This window comes from Meleagris gallopavo, chromosome 12 (genome assembly GCF_000146605.3).
Source record: "Meleagris gallopavo isolate NT-WF06-2002-E0010 breed Aviagen turkey brand Nicholas breeding stock chromosome 12, Turkey_5.1, whole genome shotgun sequence".
In the NCBI taxonomy this organism is placed as follows: Eukaryota; Metazoa; Chordata; class Aves; order Galliformes; family Phasianidae; genus Meleagris; species Meleagris gallopavo.
In genome coordinates this window covers 12,515,082-12,532,256 of record NC_015022.2, presented here as the reverse complement: position 1 = coordinate 12,532,256, position 17,175 = coordinate 12,515,082, and the positions used below count along the sequence as shown (strand labels likewise).

Genomic DNA, 17,175 nt, shown 5'->3' with positions numbered 1-17,175 from the left:
TTTTTATTTTACCACACACTATTTTCATCCCCCAGCTTTTTTTCTATGCTTCGCATGTAATAATCATCGCACATTATTACCCTTTTCTCACTGTTCAAAGCTTTCACTTCAGCTATAGAAGAGTTTCGGCTGGATGGGAGCTAAAACCAAGGGGAATTATGTTTTCTTCATTCTGTTAATACTTAACAGGTTTCAAGATCTTAAATTTTTTTCACAGAATTAGAGCACTTGTATAACATGCTAGGTTTTTTCCCAATACTTGTACACATTTATTTTTTTCCCTGCCTGAATTCTGCAAAATAAAGACAATGGTGAGATCCGATAAGTCATAGGTTTTCTTTCATTTTTATTTTTGGCATGCCCTGCAGGGTAGAAGAGAGGGCAAACTGGCATTGACAAGATTGAACCAAGCTAAATCTGAGTCTCTAACAGGGCTGAACTTAACAGTTCAATAATAGAACGAAACACACAATCGACTGTTTGTTTGTTCTCTGGGTGCTACTTTTTCAGAGTGAGAATTTCTGACCTGCCAGCAACAACTTCACAGGATGTCTTATTTTCAAAGAGCTCCCTGGTTCCATCCAGCAGACCCAAGAGGCTCACACAGTTCACGTCAGTACTTTGCTTCCCCAACACAAGCCATAAAATCCTTCTTATTGTTGGCTGACTTGAACCACAAAGGAAGAGATTTTTCCTTGCAAGCATCTCAAAACAGCGCTGGACTGTAAACTCTGAGCCATTAATAGTAAGAAATACACGCAGAACAGTTCTGCTGAGAAGAGGGTAGGACTCACCCCAAACGTGTCCTCCTCTGGTTTGTGGGTCACAGTGATTGGTGGGGTGGGACTCACTTCATAGTCACCGACTGAAACCAAAACAGTGAAGATTCAGTGTGGCTCTGATGGAGCTCCTAAAGCACCAGCATCCCCCCAGTGCACGTCTGACCCAAGGAGAACCAGTTCATCCCTAACCAAGGCTGCACAGTTCTATTTCAGATGGCACTAAAATCAAAGAGTGATATGCACAGCCATAGAGAAAACACAGCCCAAGACAATGCTAATGCTACTTCAACTTTACAACTGAGAAACATTCAAGTCCCTGCTCTGCCAGGGTGGGTGAGCTCCACTCCTCAGCCATCCATTAGAAATTTCAGACATCTACTGTAGGGATAAGACATGTGATTAATTTAAGCATAATTTATCCAAAGAAGCAGTTACTTGGATGGGCTTTGGAGAGTGGGGAAATACAGTATGGTCTGTTGAGGAAACACCGTGAAAGTTCAGTCCAATTCTCATCCCACTACAAAATACAAAGCACGTTGTACATGGATGATTACACACCAGATCCTTTTTCAGGATCTCACTTAAGGGAGGTATCTCCAGGGCTCTGGAGAAACCCCAGAACTGATCAACACCTCCCCATCCATCTTGGTCGTGCATTGGGAAGCCAGAGACAACTCCCACAACATGCAAAGGAGGCACTTACTTGAGACGAAGTTGTCCGTACTCTCTGTGGAAAGGACAAAGAGAGAAGCAACACAATTAGTAACACAGCAAAAGGGACAGTAGTCTCATTCCCAGCCCACCTCAGGCACACTCTACCACCTCAAGAGCTCAAGAAACAAAAACATTTAATATTTTATCCTTTTGGCATCTCTAAAGTGATGTCAACACACAGCCTGGATACACGTGGCCAGCAAGACACGCCGGAGGTCAGGACTGAGTGCACAGGGGTCTTGATCTGAAGTGAAACTGAAAGGATGCAACTGCAAAATTGAAATGGAAATTATGGACCTTTTGACTAGCTGTTAAATGATTGCTTTTAGCAAAGGAGCAAAGCTCAGCAGACACAGGTGTTCAACAGGACAGAGGCAGATTTTGCCTTGGTTGGTAGCCTTCACCCAGCAACAAAGGTCTACAGGGACAAGGATCAGATCAAAAGGAGAAGTGGCCAGAATGGAGCAGAGGGTCAGAGGAGGCCTCTTGGGCTCCTCAAAAGCCTACTAGGTCCACTCATGAATGCTAACAGTGTCAGCACTGGACATGATGCCATGGCTGACCTAGAGCTGCTTCCTCCCCAAAAGAGCTGCATGGCAGCACTTGGCTGCTCCGTCTATTCAGCAAGGCCCCTTCAGCTTTGAAAACTTCCAAGGGCTCTAACAATGAGGTTTAAAGCTCTCCATGACATTCAGTTTACACAGCATAAGAACAACGTCAGCTTTCAATTCACTCGCCCATGTAAGAAACTGAGCCTGATATTAACTGGAGTTTACACAGCTTTGTTGGCAGAGGGCTCCTGGAAGGACGCAGAAATGCTCACACTGAAGTACAGATGAGGTTCAGAAGGGAAGTGTAAAACAATCCCCAAGTGACAAACAAGGCCTTCCAGACCAGGAGAAAAAGACTCTGAAAAAATATTTTTGCTTCAAGTTAAGCAGAACTAACTTCCCTTGACTTTTTCTAGCAAGAGGAGGAGAAAAAAAAAAAAAGAGGAAAAAATATTTTCTGTGGAGAGTTCTACTACTTTATCTATTAACACAGACTCTAGTCATAAAAATGTTATCTGCTTTTTCATTTTTCTCTCTTTTCATTTTTCTTTCCTGGAGTAAACAGAAACCCAGAGGTTTTTCCCACTAAACGTTCCTATTTTTTGAAGGGTAGAACATAACCAAGAAATTTTATTCAACTTGATGTCTGTGAGAAGTTTCCAAAGAACTAGTGTTCATCCAGGGGGAATTTGATAGACCAACTTAGCAGATTAGTTAAAGGAGATAGTAGTCTATGGCAGAGGTGCCAATAACAAAATGCAACGACATCTTCACTGGGAGATGAGAAATTTGTCCTGGGAGCCATGCTCCAGGCCCCTGGAGCCACAACATGGCACAAAGAAGTTATGGCATGCATCTCCCAGCTCCCACCCAGCTTCTAGTAGCATATTTCTCCTCCAGGCTGGGCAACACAATCTGGCATCACACTAATGAGTAGTTACACACCATAGGTTCCTAAAAAAAAAAAAAAACAACCCACAGTCACAAGGTCCTTTACCATGCCAAAAGAAATCCTTCCAGGCTAAGACTTATATTAAGACTAATAATCCCATCATAGGTAGTTACAGCAATACCTGTGCACGAGTGAATAGCTATAGGCAATAAGCTTCCCAAACAAACCACCATGGGGAAGCTTCAATTTGCTAGATTTTCCTGGAGGAGTCTACCTTCAAATGGGAAATTATAGACATCAGCTGCATTGAGTGTTAATGTCAGCTTTGGCAGTGGACAGAGCAACGAACTTGAGGGAAAATAAATTACAGTTTGGATTGTGCTGACAGGGTCTGCAAGGGTGAGGAACAGCTTGGGACTTTAGATCAAAAGAAATAAGAGAAATGGGTCATTTCTTGCTGGAAGTTGGTTCAGGGTAGGTAAGCACTCCACATCAATAACACACACAAGGCATTGGTGAAGATGCACAAGCAAGGGCAATATCCTACATATATTTCACACAAACAGGTTCTCCCAGAGCCTCTGACAGAAGGGGTGCTTCAAACATTGATGTACATTCCCACATCGCAGCGTGCCTTAGATACACTTCCAAAATCAGCTCTCCAGAAGAGCAGATCCGCCCATTTTTCTGGAGATCCAGCACCTACTTAGAGGTGTCCTCATTTCACATATAGGGAAACAAGGTCACAAAGGTGGCACCTGACAGAGCTGATGCTGAAAACCTGTGCCTCACCTCACCCACCTACATTTTGTAAGCTGCTCTTTCTCCCCGACAGCAGGAAGCATAAATAGGTAGGATAGCCAAACAGAGCATCATCCTTGAGGCCTGAATATAAATTTTCCATTCCCATCCATATCAGCTCATTTGTTCAATTGTCAGATCTTCAAGGCAGAGATTTGAGTTTGCATTTATGATATTTGACCTGCAGGAAAACTCTGTGTACATATATGGTGCGATATAAATAATAAGCGAGAGTACCATTGGTATTTTTCTATATTTAGCAAATGCCCTATTTTGCTGGTATTTTCTTGGGCTGCAGGGGCCAATTTAGAGCTGCCACTTTCTCACAGCATCATTCCTGAAGGCAGCAGCATGCACAGACCTTAACTCCGTGTGGTCAGTGTGAAGTTGCAATACTAGAGAGAAGATTAAAGCCTTCAACATTGCTACATAGTAGGAAGATCACCAAAGGTCTCTGCTGTACTCTCCAGAGCTGGATCTTCATGTCTTCTATTTTTTTTTTTTTTATTTTTTTTGCAGTTAAGCCATAAAGCACAAGGGAGCACACCAGGGAATTCCAAACAATCAGTAAAGAAATCCTAGCAAACTGATGCAAAGCAACTAATTGAGCTGTCGCCTTTTTTTTTTTGCAGACCTGTCATCCTCGAATTGCACATGTCATATTTAGAAAGAAAACAATCCTGACATTGCTTCATCCAGTTGCAATCATTTCTCAACTGCAAGTAGGAAGAAAAAAAATAAAAGAAGGAACAAAAGGCAGAGCTGCCTCACTTTAAGAGGATTTCCTTTATTTAGCTTATAAGTAACAACTCCATAGAATAATACTATCTGTGTATTGCAGGATATATTACAAACACAAACATCTAAACCATTTTGTCTCTCTTCTCTCAGTGCAACTTAGACTGACTTCCACCAAAGTTCAAGATCAAATTCTTCCTCTTGATATGAACAAGAAAAGGGGGATTTCCTGCTGTTAAACTGCTTTGCGCGTTTCCTTTCTACACTGATTCACATCAGGCATCGCTGATATGTGGCTGATGAGAACCAGCAGTCCCAACACAACATTACATTAACAGGTGAACCATGTACTTGGGGTCACAATCTTGCAGGGCTGCTTAAAACTTCACATTGCTAGATTTAGCATGGTGGCCCTCTTGCTGCTCTCATGTTCCAGTCAGATACCACCATAGATAACTACGCCTCAGAGATTTCATAAATCATAGGATGGCTTGGGTTGGAAAGGACCTCAAAGATGATCTGATTCGATGGGGTCTGATTCCTCTTCACTACCTTTCTATGCTATACTGATCACTGAATTAGACAGTCGTGACCACAGATGTCCTTCGGTGTCCCCTTTTCCAACCCTCTTCTCAAAGGCCAACTTAGAATGAGTTGACAGCACCTTCTCTAGCTGCTAGGATTACTGGTGCTACCATATTAAAACCTTCAGATTGCAGACAACCCTAATGAGATAAACTGAACATCCTACCTGGAAAGGGCTTCTCAAGGAAGTGTCCTTTGATGGTCTGGTTGGCTGACCCCAGCTGGTTGGTGGCCACAATCGTGTAGTTGCCGTTGTTGTAGTGAGTGGGTTTGTTGAAGAGAAGGCAACCCTCAGACACTTCCCCTTGTTGGTAGAACTCCATGTGGATAATCTCTGTCTCCCGGAGGACCTGGCCGTTGTGCAGCCAGTGAAGGGTAGGAGCTGGATTCCCATGCACTGCAAAGGCAATGCAGTGCTCCAGGTGCAACACTGGCTCCTCCAGAGTTAGGATGCGAGGGGGATCTAGCAGAGAGAAACACAGCAGGCTCACAGCAACCCAATAGCTGCATCATGCCTTGTGCACTAGGGAAATTAAGATTATTATAAGCGCAGCCTCCAAAATCCCTTGTTCCTTTTATTGTTCCCATGGATCCCTGCAAAAAAAGGAGCACTGAAGTCATGAGAACCACTCCATACTCCCCAGGAGGATCTGAACCATAATACTGGGCTTGTTAAGGGGGTTATGTATTAACCCCAAGGTTGGTTCCTTCACCAGCCAAGAAATTATTAAGACAGAAGTTACCCAGTCTGCACAAGATGGCTGTGATCCTCCCCTCCAGAGATCACAGGGAGGCAGTCTGTTCACATACAGGACACCAGGACGTAGCACTGTCACAGTACCCACGTCAGGTGCCCATGGGGGATCTCCAGTCACAAGGAGCAGTTTCAGATTTCCTAAGCTGTGGGAGCAAGTATCCTCCTGTGGCTGCAGATCCTTGGGAATTCTGACTGCTTGAATATCCCAAAGGAGTTCCCACTCATTGAGCACCCTCCAGAGGTGTTTTAATTTGAGGGAATAGAGTAGGACAGACAAAAGAAAAGCAGGGACACGACCTGCAGTTTCTTGCGTATGTATCTTCATCCCTTTGGGAAACACCCAACAATTCAGATGTTCTGCTGCCATCACTTCTGAAACCCCAAATACAACATCTATATATGACGTCTTAAACCCTGAGGCTGGCAACATGTGGACCAGAAGAACAATTCTGTGCAAATACAAAGGACACAAAGAGACATAGGTCTTCTCTGAGGTTCCCATTTTCCTGAGAGTATCCAGCTCCAAAGACAATCCACAAGGAAAAATAATAAAAATTTAATTAAAAAAAAAAAAAAAATCACTGACTTCAGCCCATCTTTTGGAAAAAAAAATGTGGTACTCAGCCACCCTGAACCATATAGCTGTGTCCCAGCCACCTCGTTTCACTCACAAGTCTAGATCTACATGTGGCTTATTCACATCTTCTTGGCAAGGATGCTTCAAATCAGGCAGCCACCTACACAGAGAAACCCAGATTTTTTACTTTTTTTTTTTTTGGTGTGAAATCACAGCCTGAGTGATGGGTCTGGGCAATGAGAGCAGGGGTAGCAGAAACTGTCAGCAGCTTAGAGGATTACACGGGTGAAAACAGGCATTGGCACAGTGCTTTTTAAGGTGTGGAGGAAAAACATGCTAAAACGCAGTGCAAAAAAAAAAACCACACACCCACCTGCTGACTGATCATCTCTGAGCTGATGTGAACTTTAAATACCTCCATTCTTCAGTCCATCAATAGTACTTACTGGGAGGAAGATGAAAGAAGAAAGCATCTGCTCTCCTCTTTCCAATCCCCTGTGACTGCCTTGTATTTATAGGAGCCCATGGCTCCTATGCTATGTGCTGTGCAGCACATGTGGGCTCACCAAGACTAGCCAGAATCACACATGGTCCCCACTGTGCCTGGAAGGGTGCTGGGGTGGGGGGAGGTCAGATTTCCAAACTACAAATTGCAAATGCTACAGACACAGCAATGTACAGTAAATCTCAGCTGCTCGAGGGTGCAAAGCTATGTAAACTTCCCCTTAAGGTCAGGTTTGTGTTAAGATATATTAGAAAGCACACAAAAAGTTAAGTTCCGAGTAGTTAAAAGTGAACGGTTGAAATGCAACATGCATGTGCTCACATGGTGTGCGCTGTTTAACTTTGTAGGAGCAGATCTGGGAGGAAGCACCCTGAAATCAGAGGCAAAGTTCACACTGGCTTTAGCAAGGGTGACATTCAACCTCTCACGATACCAGGGTGAGCGACTCTTTATGAGCAAAGACAGTTTAGTCCCTCTGTGACTTTTCCCTCACTCTGTTGTACCTTCCAAGAGATGAGCAGAGACACATCCACTAGTGTGTTCTTTGGCTCTTGTCTGCTCTAGGGCTCATCTCTGCAAGAAATTCTGCACAGTACTGACCTTAAGAGTGCTGAACAAGGACCCACAGCTGTGCTCAGCTTCTAATTCGCATCCAAAAAAAATATCAGTGCATCACAGGCAGCAATCTGCAGTGCATTCATACAAATCACTGCCCTCCCTGCAGTCTCTGCACCACCAAAGTCTCCCCACTGCTACTTACAGTAGACAGTGAGCAGAACGCTGGCATTGCTCATCCCCACCACATTCTCAGCGATACAGGTAAGCAGGAACCCATTGTCCTCACTGGTGACGTTCACCAAGGTCAGGTTGATGGCATGAACATTGGTCCAGTTGAGGTTGGTCTGTACATCACAGAGAAATACAGACAGAAATCAGCATCCACTGGCTTCTCTCCTTCCTGCTACTGCCCCCAGAAGAGTATCACAGTTTCTGCGTAAGAGGCGAGAAAGGCTTTAAAATTCAAAGACAAGTAGGACCAGGAGAGGGTATCTTATGTCCCGTTATTGGAGACATTCAAGGTCAGGCTGGACGGGGCTCTGAGCACCTGACAGCTGTAGGTGTCCCTGTTCAGTGCAGGGGAATTGGACCAGATGGCCGTTAAGAGTCCCAACTCAAACAAATCTATGATTCTATAAGGAACTACTGGGAGGTGGAGAGCTGCAGGTGTTGTGGCATTGGTAAACACAGCTTGTCTCTAGACAAGCTTGCTTAGCTGCCTGTTTCAGCTACAGCTATTGCAGACACCTCTGTAAACAGGTAGTTTCATTAGAGGAGACATGAGTTAAGATTCAATTAGGGAGCACTGAGATATGAAGCTATCTCATCTTCACTTTCCTGTCACACAGAGGGAAGGTTTCGCTGCCTGCAGTGTCCTTCAGGGTTCTCATATGGATAAGATACAACCTCTATTTTCCTTACAGTCATTTCACATTTCTCACTGCACTCCACAACACCTACAGATCCCACCCATTCATAGATGCGGGGAACCCAAGGTCCCAGCCACGACAGCACCCAGCAGCACTGCACCTCCTGGGCCCTACCTGGTGCGTGTTGATGGAATGCAGATCCGCCACCGTCCAGTCAACGTCAGGCAGTGGTGATCCTGAGCCATTGCAGGTAATGACAGCATTCTCCCCTTCCCGCACCGTCAGGTTCACGTGGCTCACACTGATCTCAGGGAGGTCTGGGAGGGCAGACATAGAAGTTCTTAGGTGCGGGGCAGTATTTGCTACAGGACACATGTGGATACAAATCCCACCAAGCTGTTTGTCAAATCAGCCTCCAGCACTCCGCAGTGCATAGCAGGAAGCAATGGCACGGTACTGTCCCACCCAAGGAAAAGAGGGAGCATGGAGATGTGTTCCACATCCAGTAACACGGATGCTGGAAGTATACCAGCTGACAAGATCCTCCAGAAGCTGTGTTCAGTTCTGGCTGCTCTTCCCCTCACACAACATCCTCCCAGTCTCTCTTAGCCCCACAGATGCTGCTTTTGAGAGCAGTCACCAGTGACAAGAAAGCTGATGCACTGAGAGAGGATCCAAAGTGTCCGCACTTATAGGCATACAGCAGAGAGTGCCCAGCACTCTGAGGAAGAACATTATCCCTCTGATTTATAACAATCAATTGCAATGACCAAGAACGTGTCCTCATATCAACCACCGCTCTCCTAACAAAAGGTGCCCTGGTTCTGCCTTGGTGGTAGCAGAGCAATTCATTGATTTACAGTGGTTCTGATTCACGCACCTTCCTTTCCTGGTGCCACAGGCACCAAAAATCTTTGCAACATGAAACAAGACCGTCTGGCTGCAATTAGAAGGGGAAAGAACCTTCTGGGCTCTTCTGGGTATGGGAGAACAGCGGTCCCCTTCCATCACAGAAGGGCAGCATCCACCATGCTGACCCAAAGCCAGGACATCCGCGCTCCCAAATCATCACCCTGATGTCCCCTCATATCTAATACCACCACTGATGGAGTCATCTCTCCTCCCACCCCCGATTCCTACAGATCTTTTTCCTCTCTAATCCTTACGGATTATTCTTTCCCTATTTGGGGAGAAAATTACAGTGCTCTTTCAGATCTTTTAAGTTCATCCACACACGGGCACATTCTGGCCAATTTCCAGGGATTAATAAAGGGACATCGTGAACTCGGAAGCAAAAAATTCACACAAATGAAAATGCACGCTATGTTTTACTGCTACAAGAAATGAACTCAAATTCCTGGAACAGAGGTCGATTATCAAAGAAAGAAAACCTCTGTTTTTCTTTCTTTTTTCATCCTCTGAGTTTGACAGCTGCTCGTGTACAGACAGTTTAATTGTTCCGTTGAAGGTACACGTCCTTCCCTTTATACTACAAGAAATGCTTTCCAGTAATGGCAACAACAGAGCAAAAACTGATACCAGACAGGCAGCTGACACGAGAACAAGGTGAAAGAAAAAGGGTAAGTATTGAACATGCCTCATCTTGCTCCTGGGGCCACTGGACTCTGTTACAAACACAAGCATAAAGCAGAGACAGATAGTCACTCCAGCCTCTTGCTGACAGAGGCAGGCTTTCAACTGAAAAGTTAAAGCAAAGAAAACGGATAGAGACATATTTCCTAAGAGTATTTTCTCTTATCAATATACCACTTCTAGAATTGGGTAGACAGAGGAAGAGCTCTATGAAGCTTCTCAGGCTATCACATGGATTGATCACAGATTTAGGACAAGAGGTAATAGCTTTCAGTTGTGCAAAGCGAGGCTCAGGTCAGATATCAGTGAAAATTTCTTCTCAGAAACAATGATGCATTGGCACAGGCTGCCCAGAGAGGTGGCGGAGTCACCATACCTGGAGATGTTCAAGAAAAGATGCAGCACTGAGGGATGTGGTCAGTGGATGGGCTGACAGTTGGACTAAGTGATCCTAGAGGTCTTTTCCAACCTTAATGATTCCAAGGTTTAGGATTCAAGCAATAGCACTACAACAAAGAAAGCCTCCCAAATCCCACAGCACCTTCGGGCACACAAAACAGCAGTCCAACATTCACTCAGGTTCTGTTTTTAATACACAAGACACCCTAATTATCCTCAATCACATTATCCCTGAACACACGGCAAGGTAGTGCAGCATTAAGTTCCCTACCAAATGGGTTGGCTGGATGTACCAGAGAGAGCAAGACAGGCATCCTGCCAACACCCTCCCAGGAGCCCTGCATGGGCTGCACCTTACCACACTGGGTGATGTTCATGTCCTGCAAAAGGATGACGGCCGTGTCCAAGTTCATGCAGCGCAGTTCCTGGGACTGCAGGTTGGCCTCGCCCTTCTCCTGCCAGAGCTGGATCCAGCGGATGTCACAGCTGCAGTTAAAAGGGTTCCTCTCTAATCTCCTATGGGCAGAGAGAAAGAAACGACAGTGGGGTTGGGGAAGGATAACCGGGGAAAAGCTCCTCTGCAGGATCATCTAGAACACATGGTTCACGTCTCTTCCTACTCCAGAGAGGTGGATTTTCTACATCCGTGTGTTTGTGAAGGAGTGTGCGTGAACAAGGTTTGGCATCTTCCAGGTCAGTGCAAGCACACACCTTTCACCATAAGGACTGCACGTAGGAAAGCTTGGGTTGGAAGGAACCCCAAAGCCCCAGTTCCATCTCCCTGCTGCAGGATGGTTGCCCTGCACTGACGTGGGCTGCCCAGGGCCCCATCCAACCTGGCCTGGAGCACTTCCAGGGATGGGAAACAGCAAACATCTACAGCTCAGTCTCACAGTGATGCCATCCCAACAGCTCAAACATTTATCCCTTAGAAAGGAGCAAGCAGCCTCACGCTACCCTAACACACCGACTCACTCCTAGCATCCCACACATAGAGGGGCCCAAGAGCCTGCTGGTGAAAGCACACCTCCAACTCCACCAGTGCTCAGTGAAGCTAGCAGTGATTCTGCTGAGTACCTTACACAAACACAGCCTCCTGGTGCTCCAGGACATGAGCTAATGTGCAGGATATCATGCATTTTAATCAAATCAAACAGCACTGTGCTGAGACCCTGCTGACCTGGCCAGGAGAAATGGAAAGAAGCACTGCCTTTAATGTACTTCATTTAAGACACGGTTACACATTTTATATACAATGGATGTTTATTATTATTGATTTTCCAACCTATTAACCATTTCATTTACATTTTTAAAGCCCTACAGCTATCTATGCAACGAGGGCAGATCTCAGCAGGGAGGAGACCTCAGTGCTCAGCCAGCACAGGAGTTACCACCAACATGAGCTGGACTGGTAACGTGAGCAAAACAGAGGAGAGAGCTTGAACAAACAGAATCGGTCCTCGTGAAACAGTGAAGCAGAAAACAAAGCAGGGAACAGAGCAGCCAGTACAGCAAAAGGTGAGGTTGGTAACCCCAAAGCAAAAGGGCATCTCCATAGGTCAAACTGCTGCTTCTTACAGCATCCAGATCCCTGCCTCACAAAAGGGGAAGCTGCTTCTCTGCTCCATTCCACGCATCACTGCAAAATTCATGCTTCCTTTTACAAAATTAATTCCACTGACTAACAGGATTTGGAAACAAGTTCCAAACATGCAGCTGCCATTTGTCCATAGCAGTGCTGTGAAAGCAGGAGGGGACGGCAGCTCCTGCTAGCACTCAGGGTTGTTAAACCTGAACCCTAATGATGGCATATTGTTCTACAGGGAGATACAAACTGACACCTGCATAACAAACATGGAGTTAAGCTCCACTCAGTAGCTTTTCATTACTGTGTTCCCCCCCCATTCACAAGCACCCAAACCTTTGTTAAGACAGCTACAAGGCTCTGACAAGAGACCTGAAGGCCAAAACGCTGAATTTAACAGGCCAGAGCAGATTAGCTCAGTGATTTGGTGGGATTCAATGATAAGGCAATCTCTGCATGAGCTTCACAATCCTTTCATTGTGGCCACAGATCCAGAATCCAGGTTCTCCTGGAGACCCAACATCAATGCCACCAGCAGGGCTGGGTGCAGGACACAATACTAGTGCTGTACCTTAGGAGCAGCGTGGGGCTAAGAGACAGTGCAGGGAGGGGAAATTCTGCTCTTTTGCAAATATCCTCATGAAACAAAGCTGCTGTCACAGCACTTACAAGGAGCTCTGTAAGTAATAGAAGGCAGCCTTCCCAGCCCATTGCTAATTCATGACCCATCATGAATAATACAGGAGCAGCGAGCATCAGGGCAGAATTTACCCACGACTTGCCCCAACATCAGTGATGTAACACGCCCTAATCGAGACGCCCACAGGGGCTTTTGCACAAATTAACTCCCATCACTGACCAGACATGCTGAGTGCCACCGGCAGCTGGCACAGCACTGTGATGTGAACACACTGTGGGTTTCTGGATGCGTACACAGATGTGTGCATCAATTTTCCTCTTACATGACTGTAAAAGCACACTTGGCAATGGGAAATGCTTCTCCTCTTCGCTTGGAGCCTTCCACACTATAATGGCAAGCTCTCCAGTGAGGTTTGCAGAGATTTCAATGCCTATTTTGCTCTAAACCTGCCCCACAAAAACAAAGCCCTCATCTCTCTTCTCAGATCTCATCATTGTCCTAGTACTGCAGCTAGCATGGATCACTAGGCACTAGATGCACCTTGAGGAGCAAAACCCCACTGGCTGGTAGGAAGTCAGCCCCCTGTGCTGGAGATAGATCTGTAAGGCATGGTGCAGCAGCCAAGAGACCTCCTCTACTGCGTGGTCTGATTTTTGGGTGGTTCCACGTGGAACCAGGAGTCGGACTCAATGATTCTTATGGGTACCTTCCAACAAGGGATATTCTATGATTTTATGTGGTTACTGGATGTATCAGCATCTCAGAGACATCCAAAGCAAGAGACTCCTGTCCACGTGCATTCAGCACAGCCCATTGCTGAGAGGATAAGGATATTTCTATCACGTAGCCATAGCCTGGAAATGCTGCCAAAGCATCTCTTGGTTACAGGCACTCAGGAGCTTTGCACACCCCCACATCTTCCTGATGGTCTCGTTAACACAGAAAATGCCTGTGAGAAGCAGCGAGCATCACAGCTGCAGGCACACTGGTCTCCATGCAGGAGCAGAGCTGCTTTCTGCACCAGAGGAACTGGCCTGAAAAGGGACAAAAGCCATAACACATACCAGTATCAGCCAGCAGGCAAAGCATCAGGGCAAGATCTGGGCACAGAGGGCACCAGCGCTGTGCTCAAGTTTGGGACAGAAGGAAATGCGGACAGTCATGGCCAGCACCAGTATTCCAAGTAGAAGGACTTCATACCCAAAGCAGAGTGATTTTTTTTTTTGGACTAGGCAGCTAACCAAGGCACGCACCTTATCCCAGGTCTCATCAGCTAAAACAAAGCTGTCTGCAGCTACAGCCTCTCAGAGGGCAGCAGCTCAGATTGTTGCCACACTTCTGCTGTCTGTTTTCATTCATAGAAAGCTGCTGTTGAGCTTTGGTATGCCTGCAATTAAAACATTCTCATACTTCAAGACACAGCCCGTTTCCCTAAGCTCAAGAACCAAAATGTGCCCGGTGGGCAGAGAACAAAACCTATTTTCATTTTCCATTTCTGTTTCCCAGCACTAGTGCTTCTCTTGGGGGTGCAGGTGTTGTTTTCACCCCCTTCCAGAAAGGGGTGGGACCCAAAGGGAAGAGCTCTGATAGGGAGCAACACATGGTGTCCAACACCCAAATTGGCTGAACATGGAGCAGACAAGTACCATCAACTTACTACAGCTGTATTAGTGCAACTGTTGGTGGCAGTAAGTTTTTAAGCTAAAGCTACAAACATTAAGCTGGGCTCATCACACCAGAAAGGTTGCCATGCTCCATTCCCAAAACTTCTTGTGTAGCACTGTAGAAGTGTCCTGCAGGCTGAGCTGGCAGGGACTACCTGTATTAGAAATGCTGACAGTCCAGGCAGAGAAACAAGATGTTCAGGACTACAGCATTTTATCCAACCAAGGAAGTAATTGGATCCAGAGTCTTAGGCCTTTCCGGGAAGGAATTTCTTGAAATGTCAGCCCTAAGATCTCTGAGGACGTGACAAAGGAAGCCAAGGACATGACAGAGGAAACCAGCTGTGACTTCTGGATAAGAAAGGCTCTAAGTCCAATGTTTATGAGCTGTTGCGAGTGTCAGATGCTTCCTTGTGCACGCTCAGCTTGCTTCAGGCGTTGGAGAGCTGCGCTCACATTAACTCCAGCCCTGTCGGTCAAGGTCAGGCTCTGCCGTGGGAATTTGGGCTGGAGTTACTGGAAACCATTCCAAGTCTTGTTCTGGCCAGAAGGAGAAAGAGATAATATTCTTTGGAAGCATGCCTCATTTTTGCCATCGTTTCTTCAGTGAGTCATCAGTGGAAAAGCTCCACTCTTTCAATGCTTCTGCTTTAAAGTAATATTCCTAGCTTGAGACAGTTTGAATGCAGACTGGCAGCTCTTTCAAGCCCCAGGTTCCCATTCACCTGCCTGCTCTCATAGTGTAGCATGATCTTCATATTAGCATTCGGCTCACCTCCTCAGTGTTCACCATGGCTTTGTCAGGTTTTACGTTCCCACATGGAGATCTCCATCACACACAGTTGCAGTTCCTCCCATCCCAACACTTTTCCAGAGACAATCCTCCCATCCTCTCCAGCCTTGGGCTTCTGCTTCTGCACAGGCCCCAGCTCCTTGCCACCTCCTTCCTCTCCAGAGGGGTTTTGGTTTCACGTAAATCCTTCATGTAACTCCCTTTCTGGTTTTCACCAGTGCTTCACACTCACTTTATGTAGGCCATATATTCCATCTCCCTTCCAAATCCTGGGAGCCTGCTTGGTATTCAGCATGCCAAAAAACTGTCTTCTACTCACCCATCCTCTGCATTTCTAAAAAAATTACAAATAAGAATTCCACTTCTGCACATCCTTTCCTAATTTCTCTGCAGCCTGGAGACTTTTCTTTAAAAGCTCCAGTGCTCAGAACCATGACCACTCCACAAGAGAAATATTTCTTTACCTTAGTTTCCAACTTCTTTATTTGAATGATTATTCAGAGTCCATATTTTAGGCTACATTCCCACGTGATCTTTTCTCTCAAACAGATCAAAGTTCAGCAGTTTCCTAGCCATGGGAAGGACACCACAAGCACAGCAACACTGGCTTCCCAGTGGGTATCAGCTGAAACGTTCCTCTTCTTTCATTCTTCGAGAAGCAGTAGCAGCGTGTTATTTTGGTACATCCTACCTGTGCTGACATGGAAGAGGTTCCATAGTGATAAGGAACCCAGAAGGGACATATGACAAGAAATATCAGTGACAAAGCACTTCTCCAGAAGAAAATAAACTTGACCAGGCTCTCATTCCAGCTCCCAGACAAGGTTCTCGTTGATCACTCGAGCCCATGCCACAGGGTGATGCCAAGAAGCCTTTCAGAGCACAGTGGCAGAGATGACCAGTCAAGCTGGGCATTGCCAAGAAACTCCAATGAAAATGCTGACAACACAATTTATAACAGAATGGCTGTCCCATCTCCCATCTCTTTCCTATTACCCAGCCCCATGATTTCCCATGTGCCTACCCACGTTACTTCTTTCATCAATCAGAGCTCGTTATCTCTGAGCGCAGCTCTGAGCACATTTCCAACAGGAGCCAAACCATTCACTTCATTTCCCTTTGCCAGGCTGCAGAGCCCTGGCCTCGAGTGACTCTGCTGACAGACTGCAGCCACCTCCAACACACCAGTTTCCCTGCCAGCATCCGCTGTTCGCTATGGATGTACTCAGCATCTGATGGGACATGCACCATTCAGTGCCCAAAAAGCAGCATCTCAATTCCCTCTTTGTCTGGCATTGGTCTTTTGAGCCTGATTCGTTTTAGCAGACCTGGGACACACCCAAAGAAAAAAAAATATATATATAAGCAACTGAAATGAAACAACAGAAATGAGCCACTTTGGAAGCGTCGCCATGAATCTGCAGGATCACTGTGATCCCAGGCTCTGCTGCCTCTTGCCCAGGACTGCAGCCCTTTTTGCACCTCCACATTTGGGTCTTTCAGAGGCAGCAACCATCAATCTGAATTTTGCCAAACAGTGCAATGATAATAAGTAAAGGTCTAAGAATACAAATGACTCATGCTATTAAACTTGAAACCTGAGCCAGGCTTTAAAAATATTTAGAGCAATCAGCAAGGGGACAAATTCCAAGTTCAGCATTTTACGTTTGCAAGCCAGATTCCCCATCAGAAGGGCGTTCCTCTATTTCTAATATCACTATTAGTATTTTTCATCTAACAATTTGACAGAAATAAAATACACTGCAGCAACACCAGTGATAACACACTTACTCCCACTTGAAAGACTGTCTTTATTCTTTCATAAGTCACTTCCAGCTTACAGCTCTATTGATCATCGGTGAGGATGAATGGAGCTTCCCAGGATCCTCTGGGAGAAATCCTACATATATATATATTTTTATACCTACCAAACAACTATTTCTAAAATCCAACAAAACAGGTCATCGGGTCAACACTCCATTGATTTCATGTCCATTTATTCTTCAAGCACAGCACTGAACGCTCCATCAATAATTCAACAGGCTGAAGGCCACTGGTGCCCCAGGAGGGACACTATCTCATCATGCACACGGGAGCTGGCAGGTACCTCAATTGCTGGAGATCAAGGGAGTCATCCACCCAGAATCAGGATTGTTTCTAAAGCCTGACCAG

The 17,175-nt window shown here is 45.8% G+C and overlaps 1 protein-coding gene across 5 annotated transcripts in view; it reads right to left on the bottom strand.

The window, feature by feature from the left end:
• The window catches only part of NTRK3 (neurotrophic receptor tyrosine kinase 3), a 178,200-nt gene that overhangs the window by 118,966 nt on the left and 42,059 nt on the right, over positions 1-17,175 (bottom strand). For all 5 annotated transcript variants that reach the window (XM_010717488.2, XM_010717489.2, XM_019619510.2 and 2 more), the window contains exons 5-10: positions 10,680-10,837; positions 8,504-8,646; positions 7,663-7,804; positions 5,230-5,526; positions 1,486-1,509; positions 795-865 (exon numbers count right to left, since the gene is read on the bottom strand). In XM_010717488.2, the coding sequence (XP_010715790.1) occupies positions 795-865; positions 1,486-1,509; positions 5,230-5,526; positions 7,663-7,804; positions 8,504-8,646; positions 10,680-10,837 (835 nt within the window). The remainder of the gene's footprint in view (positions 1-794; positions 866-1,485; positions 1,510-5,229; positions 5,527-7,662; positions 7,805-8,503; positions 8,647-10,679; positions 10,838-17,175) is intronic.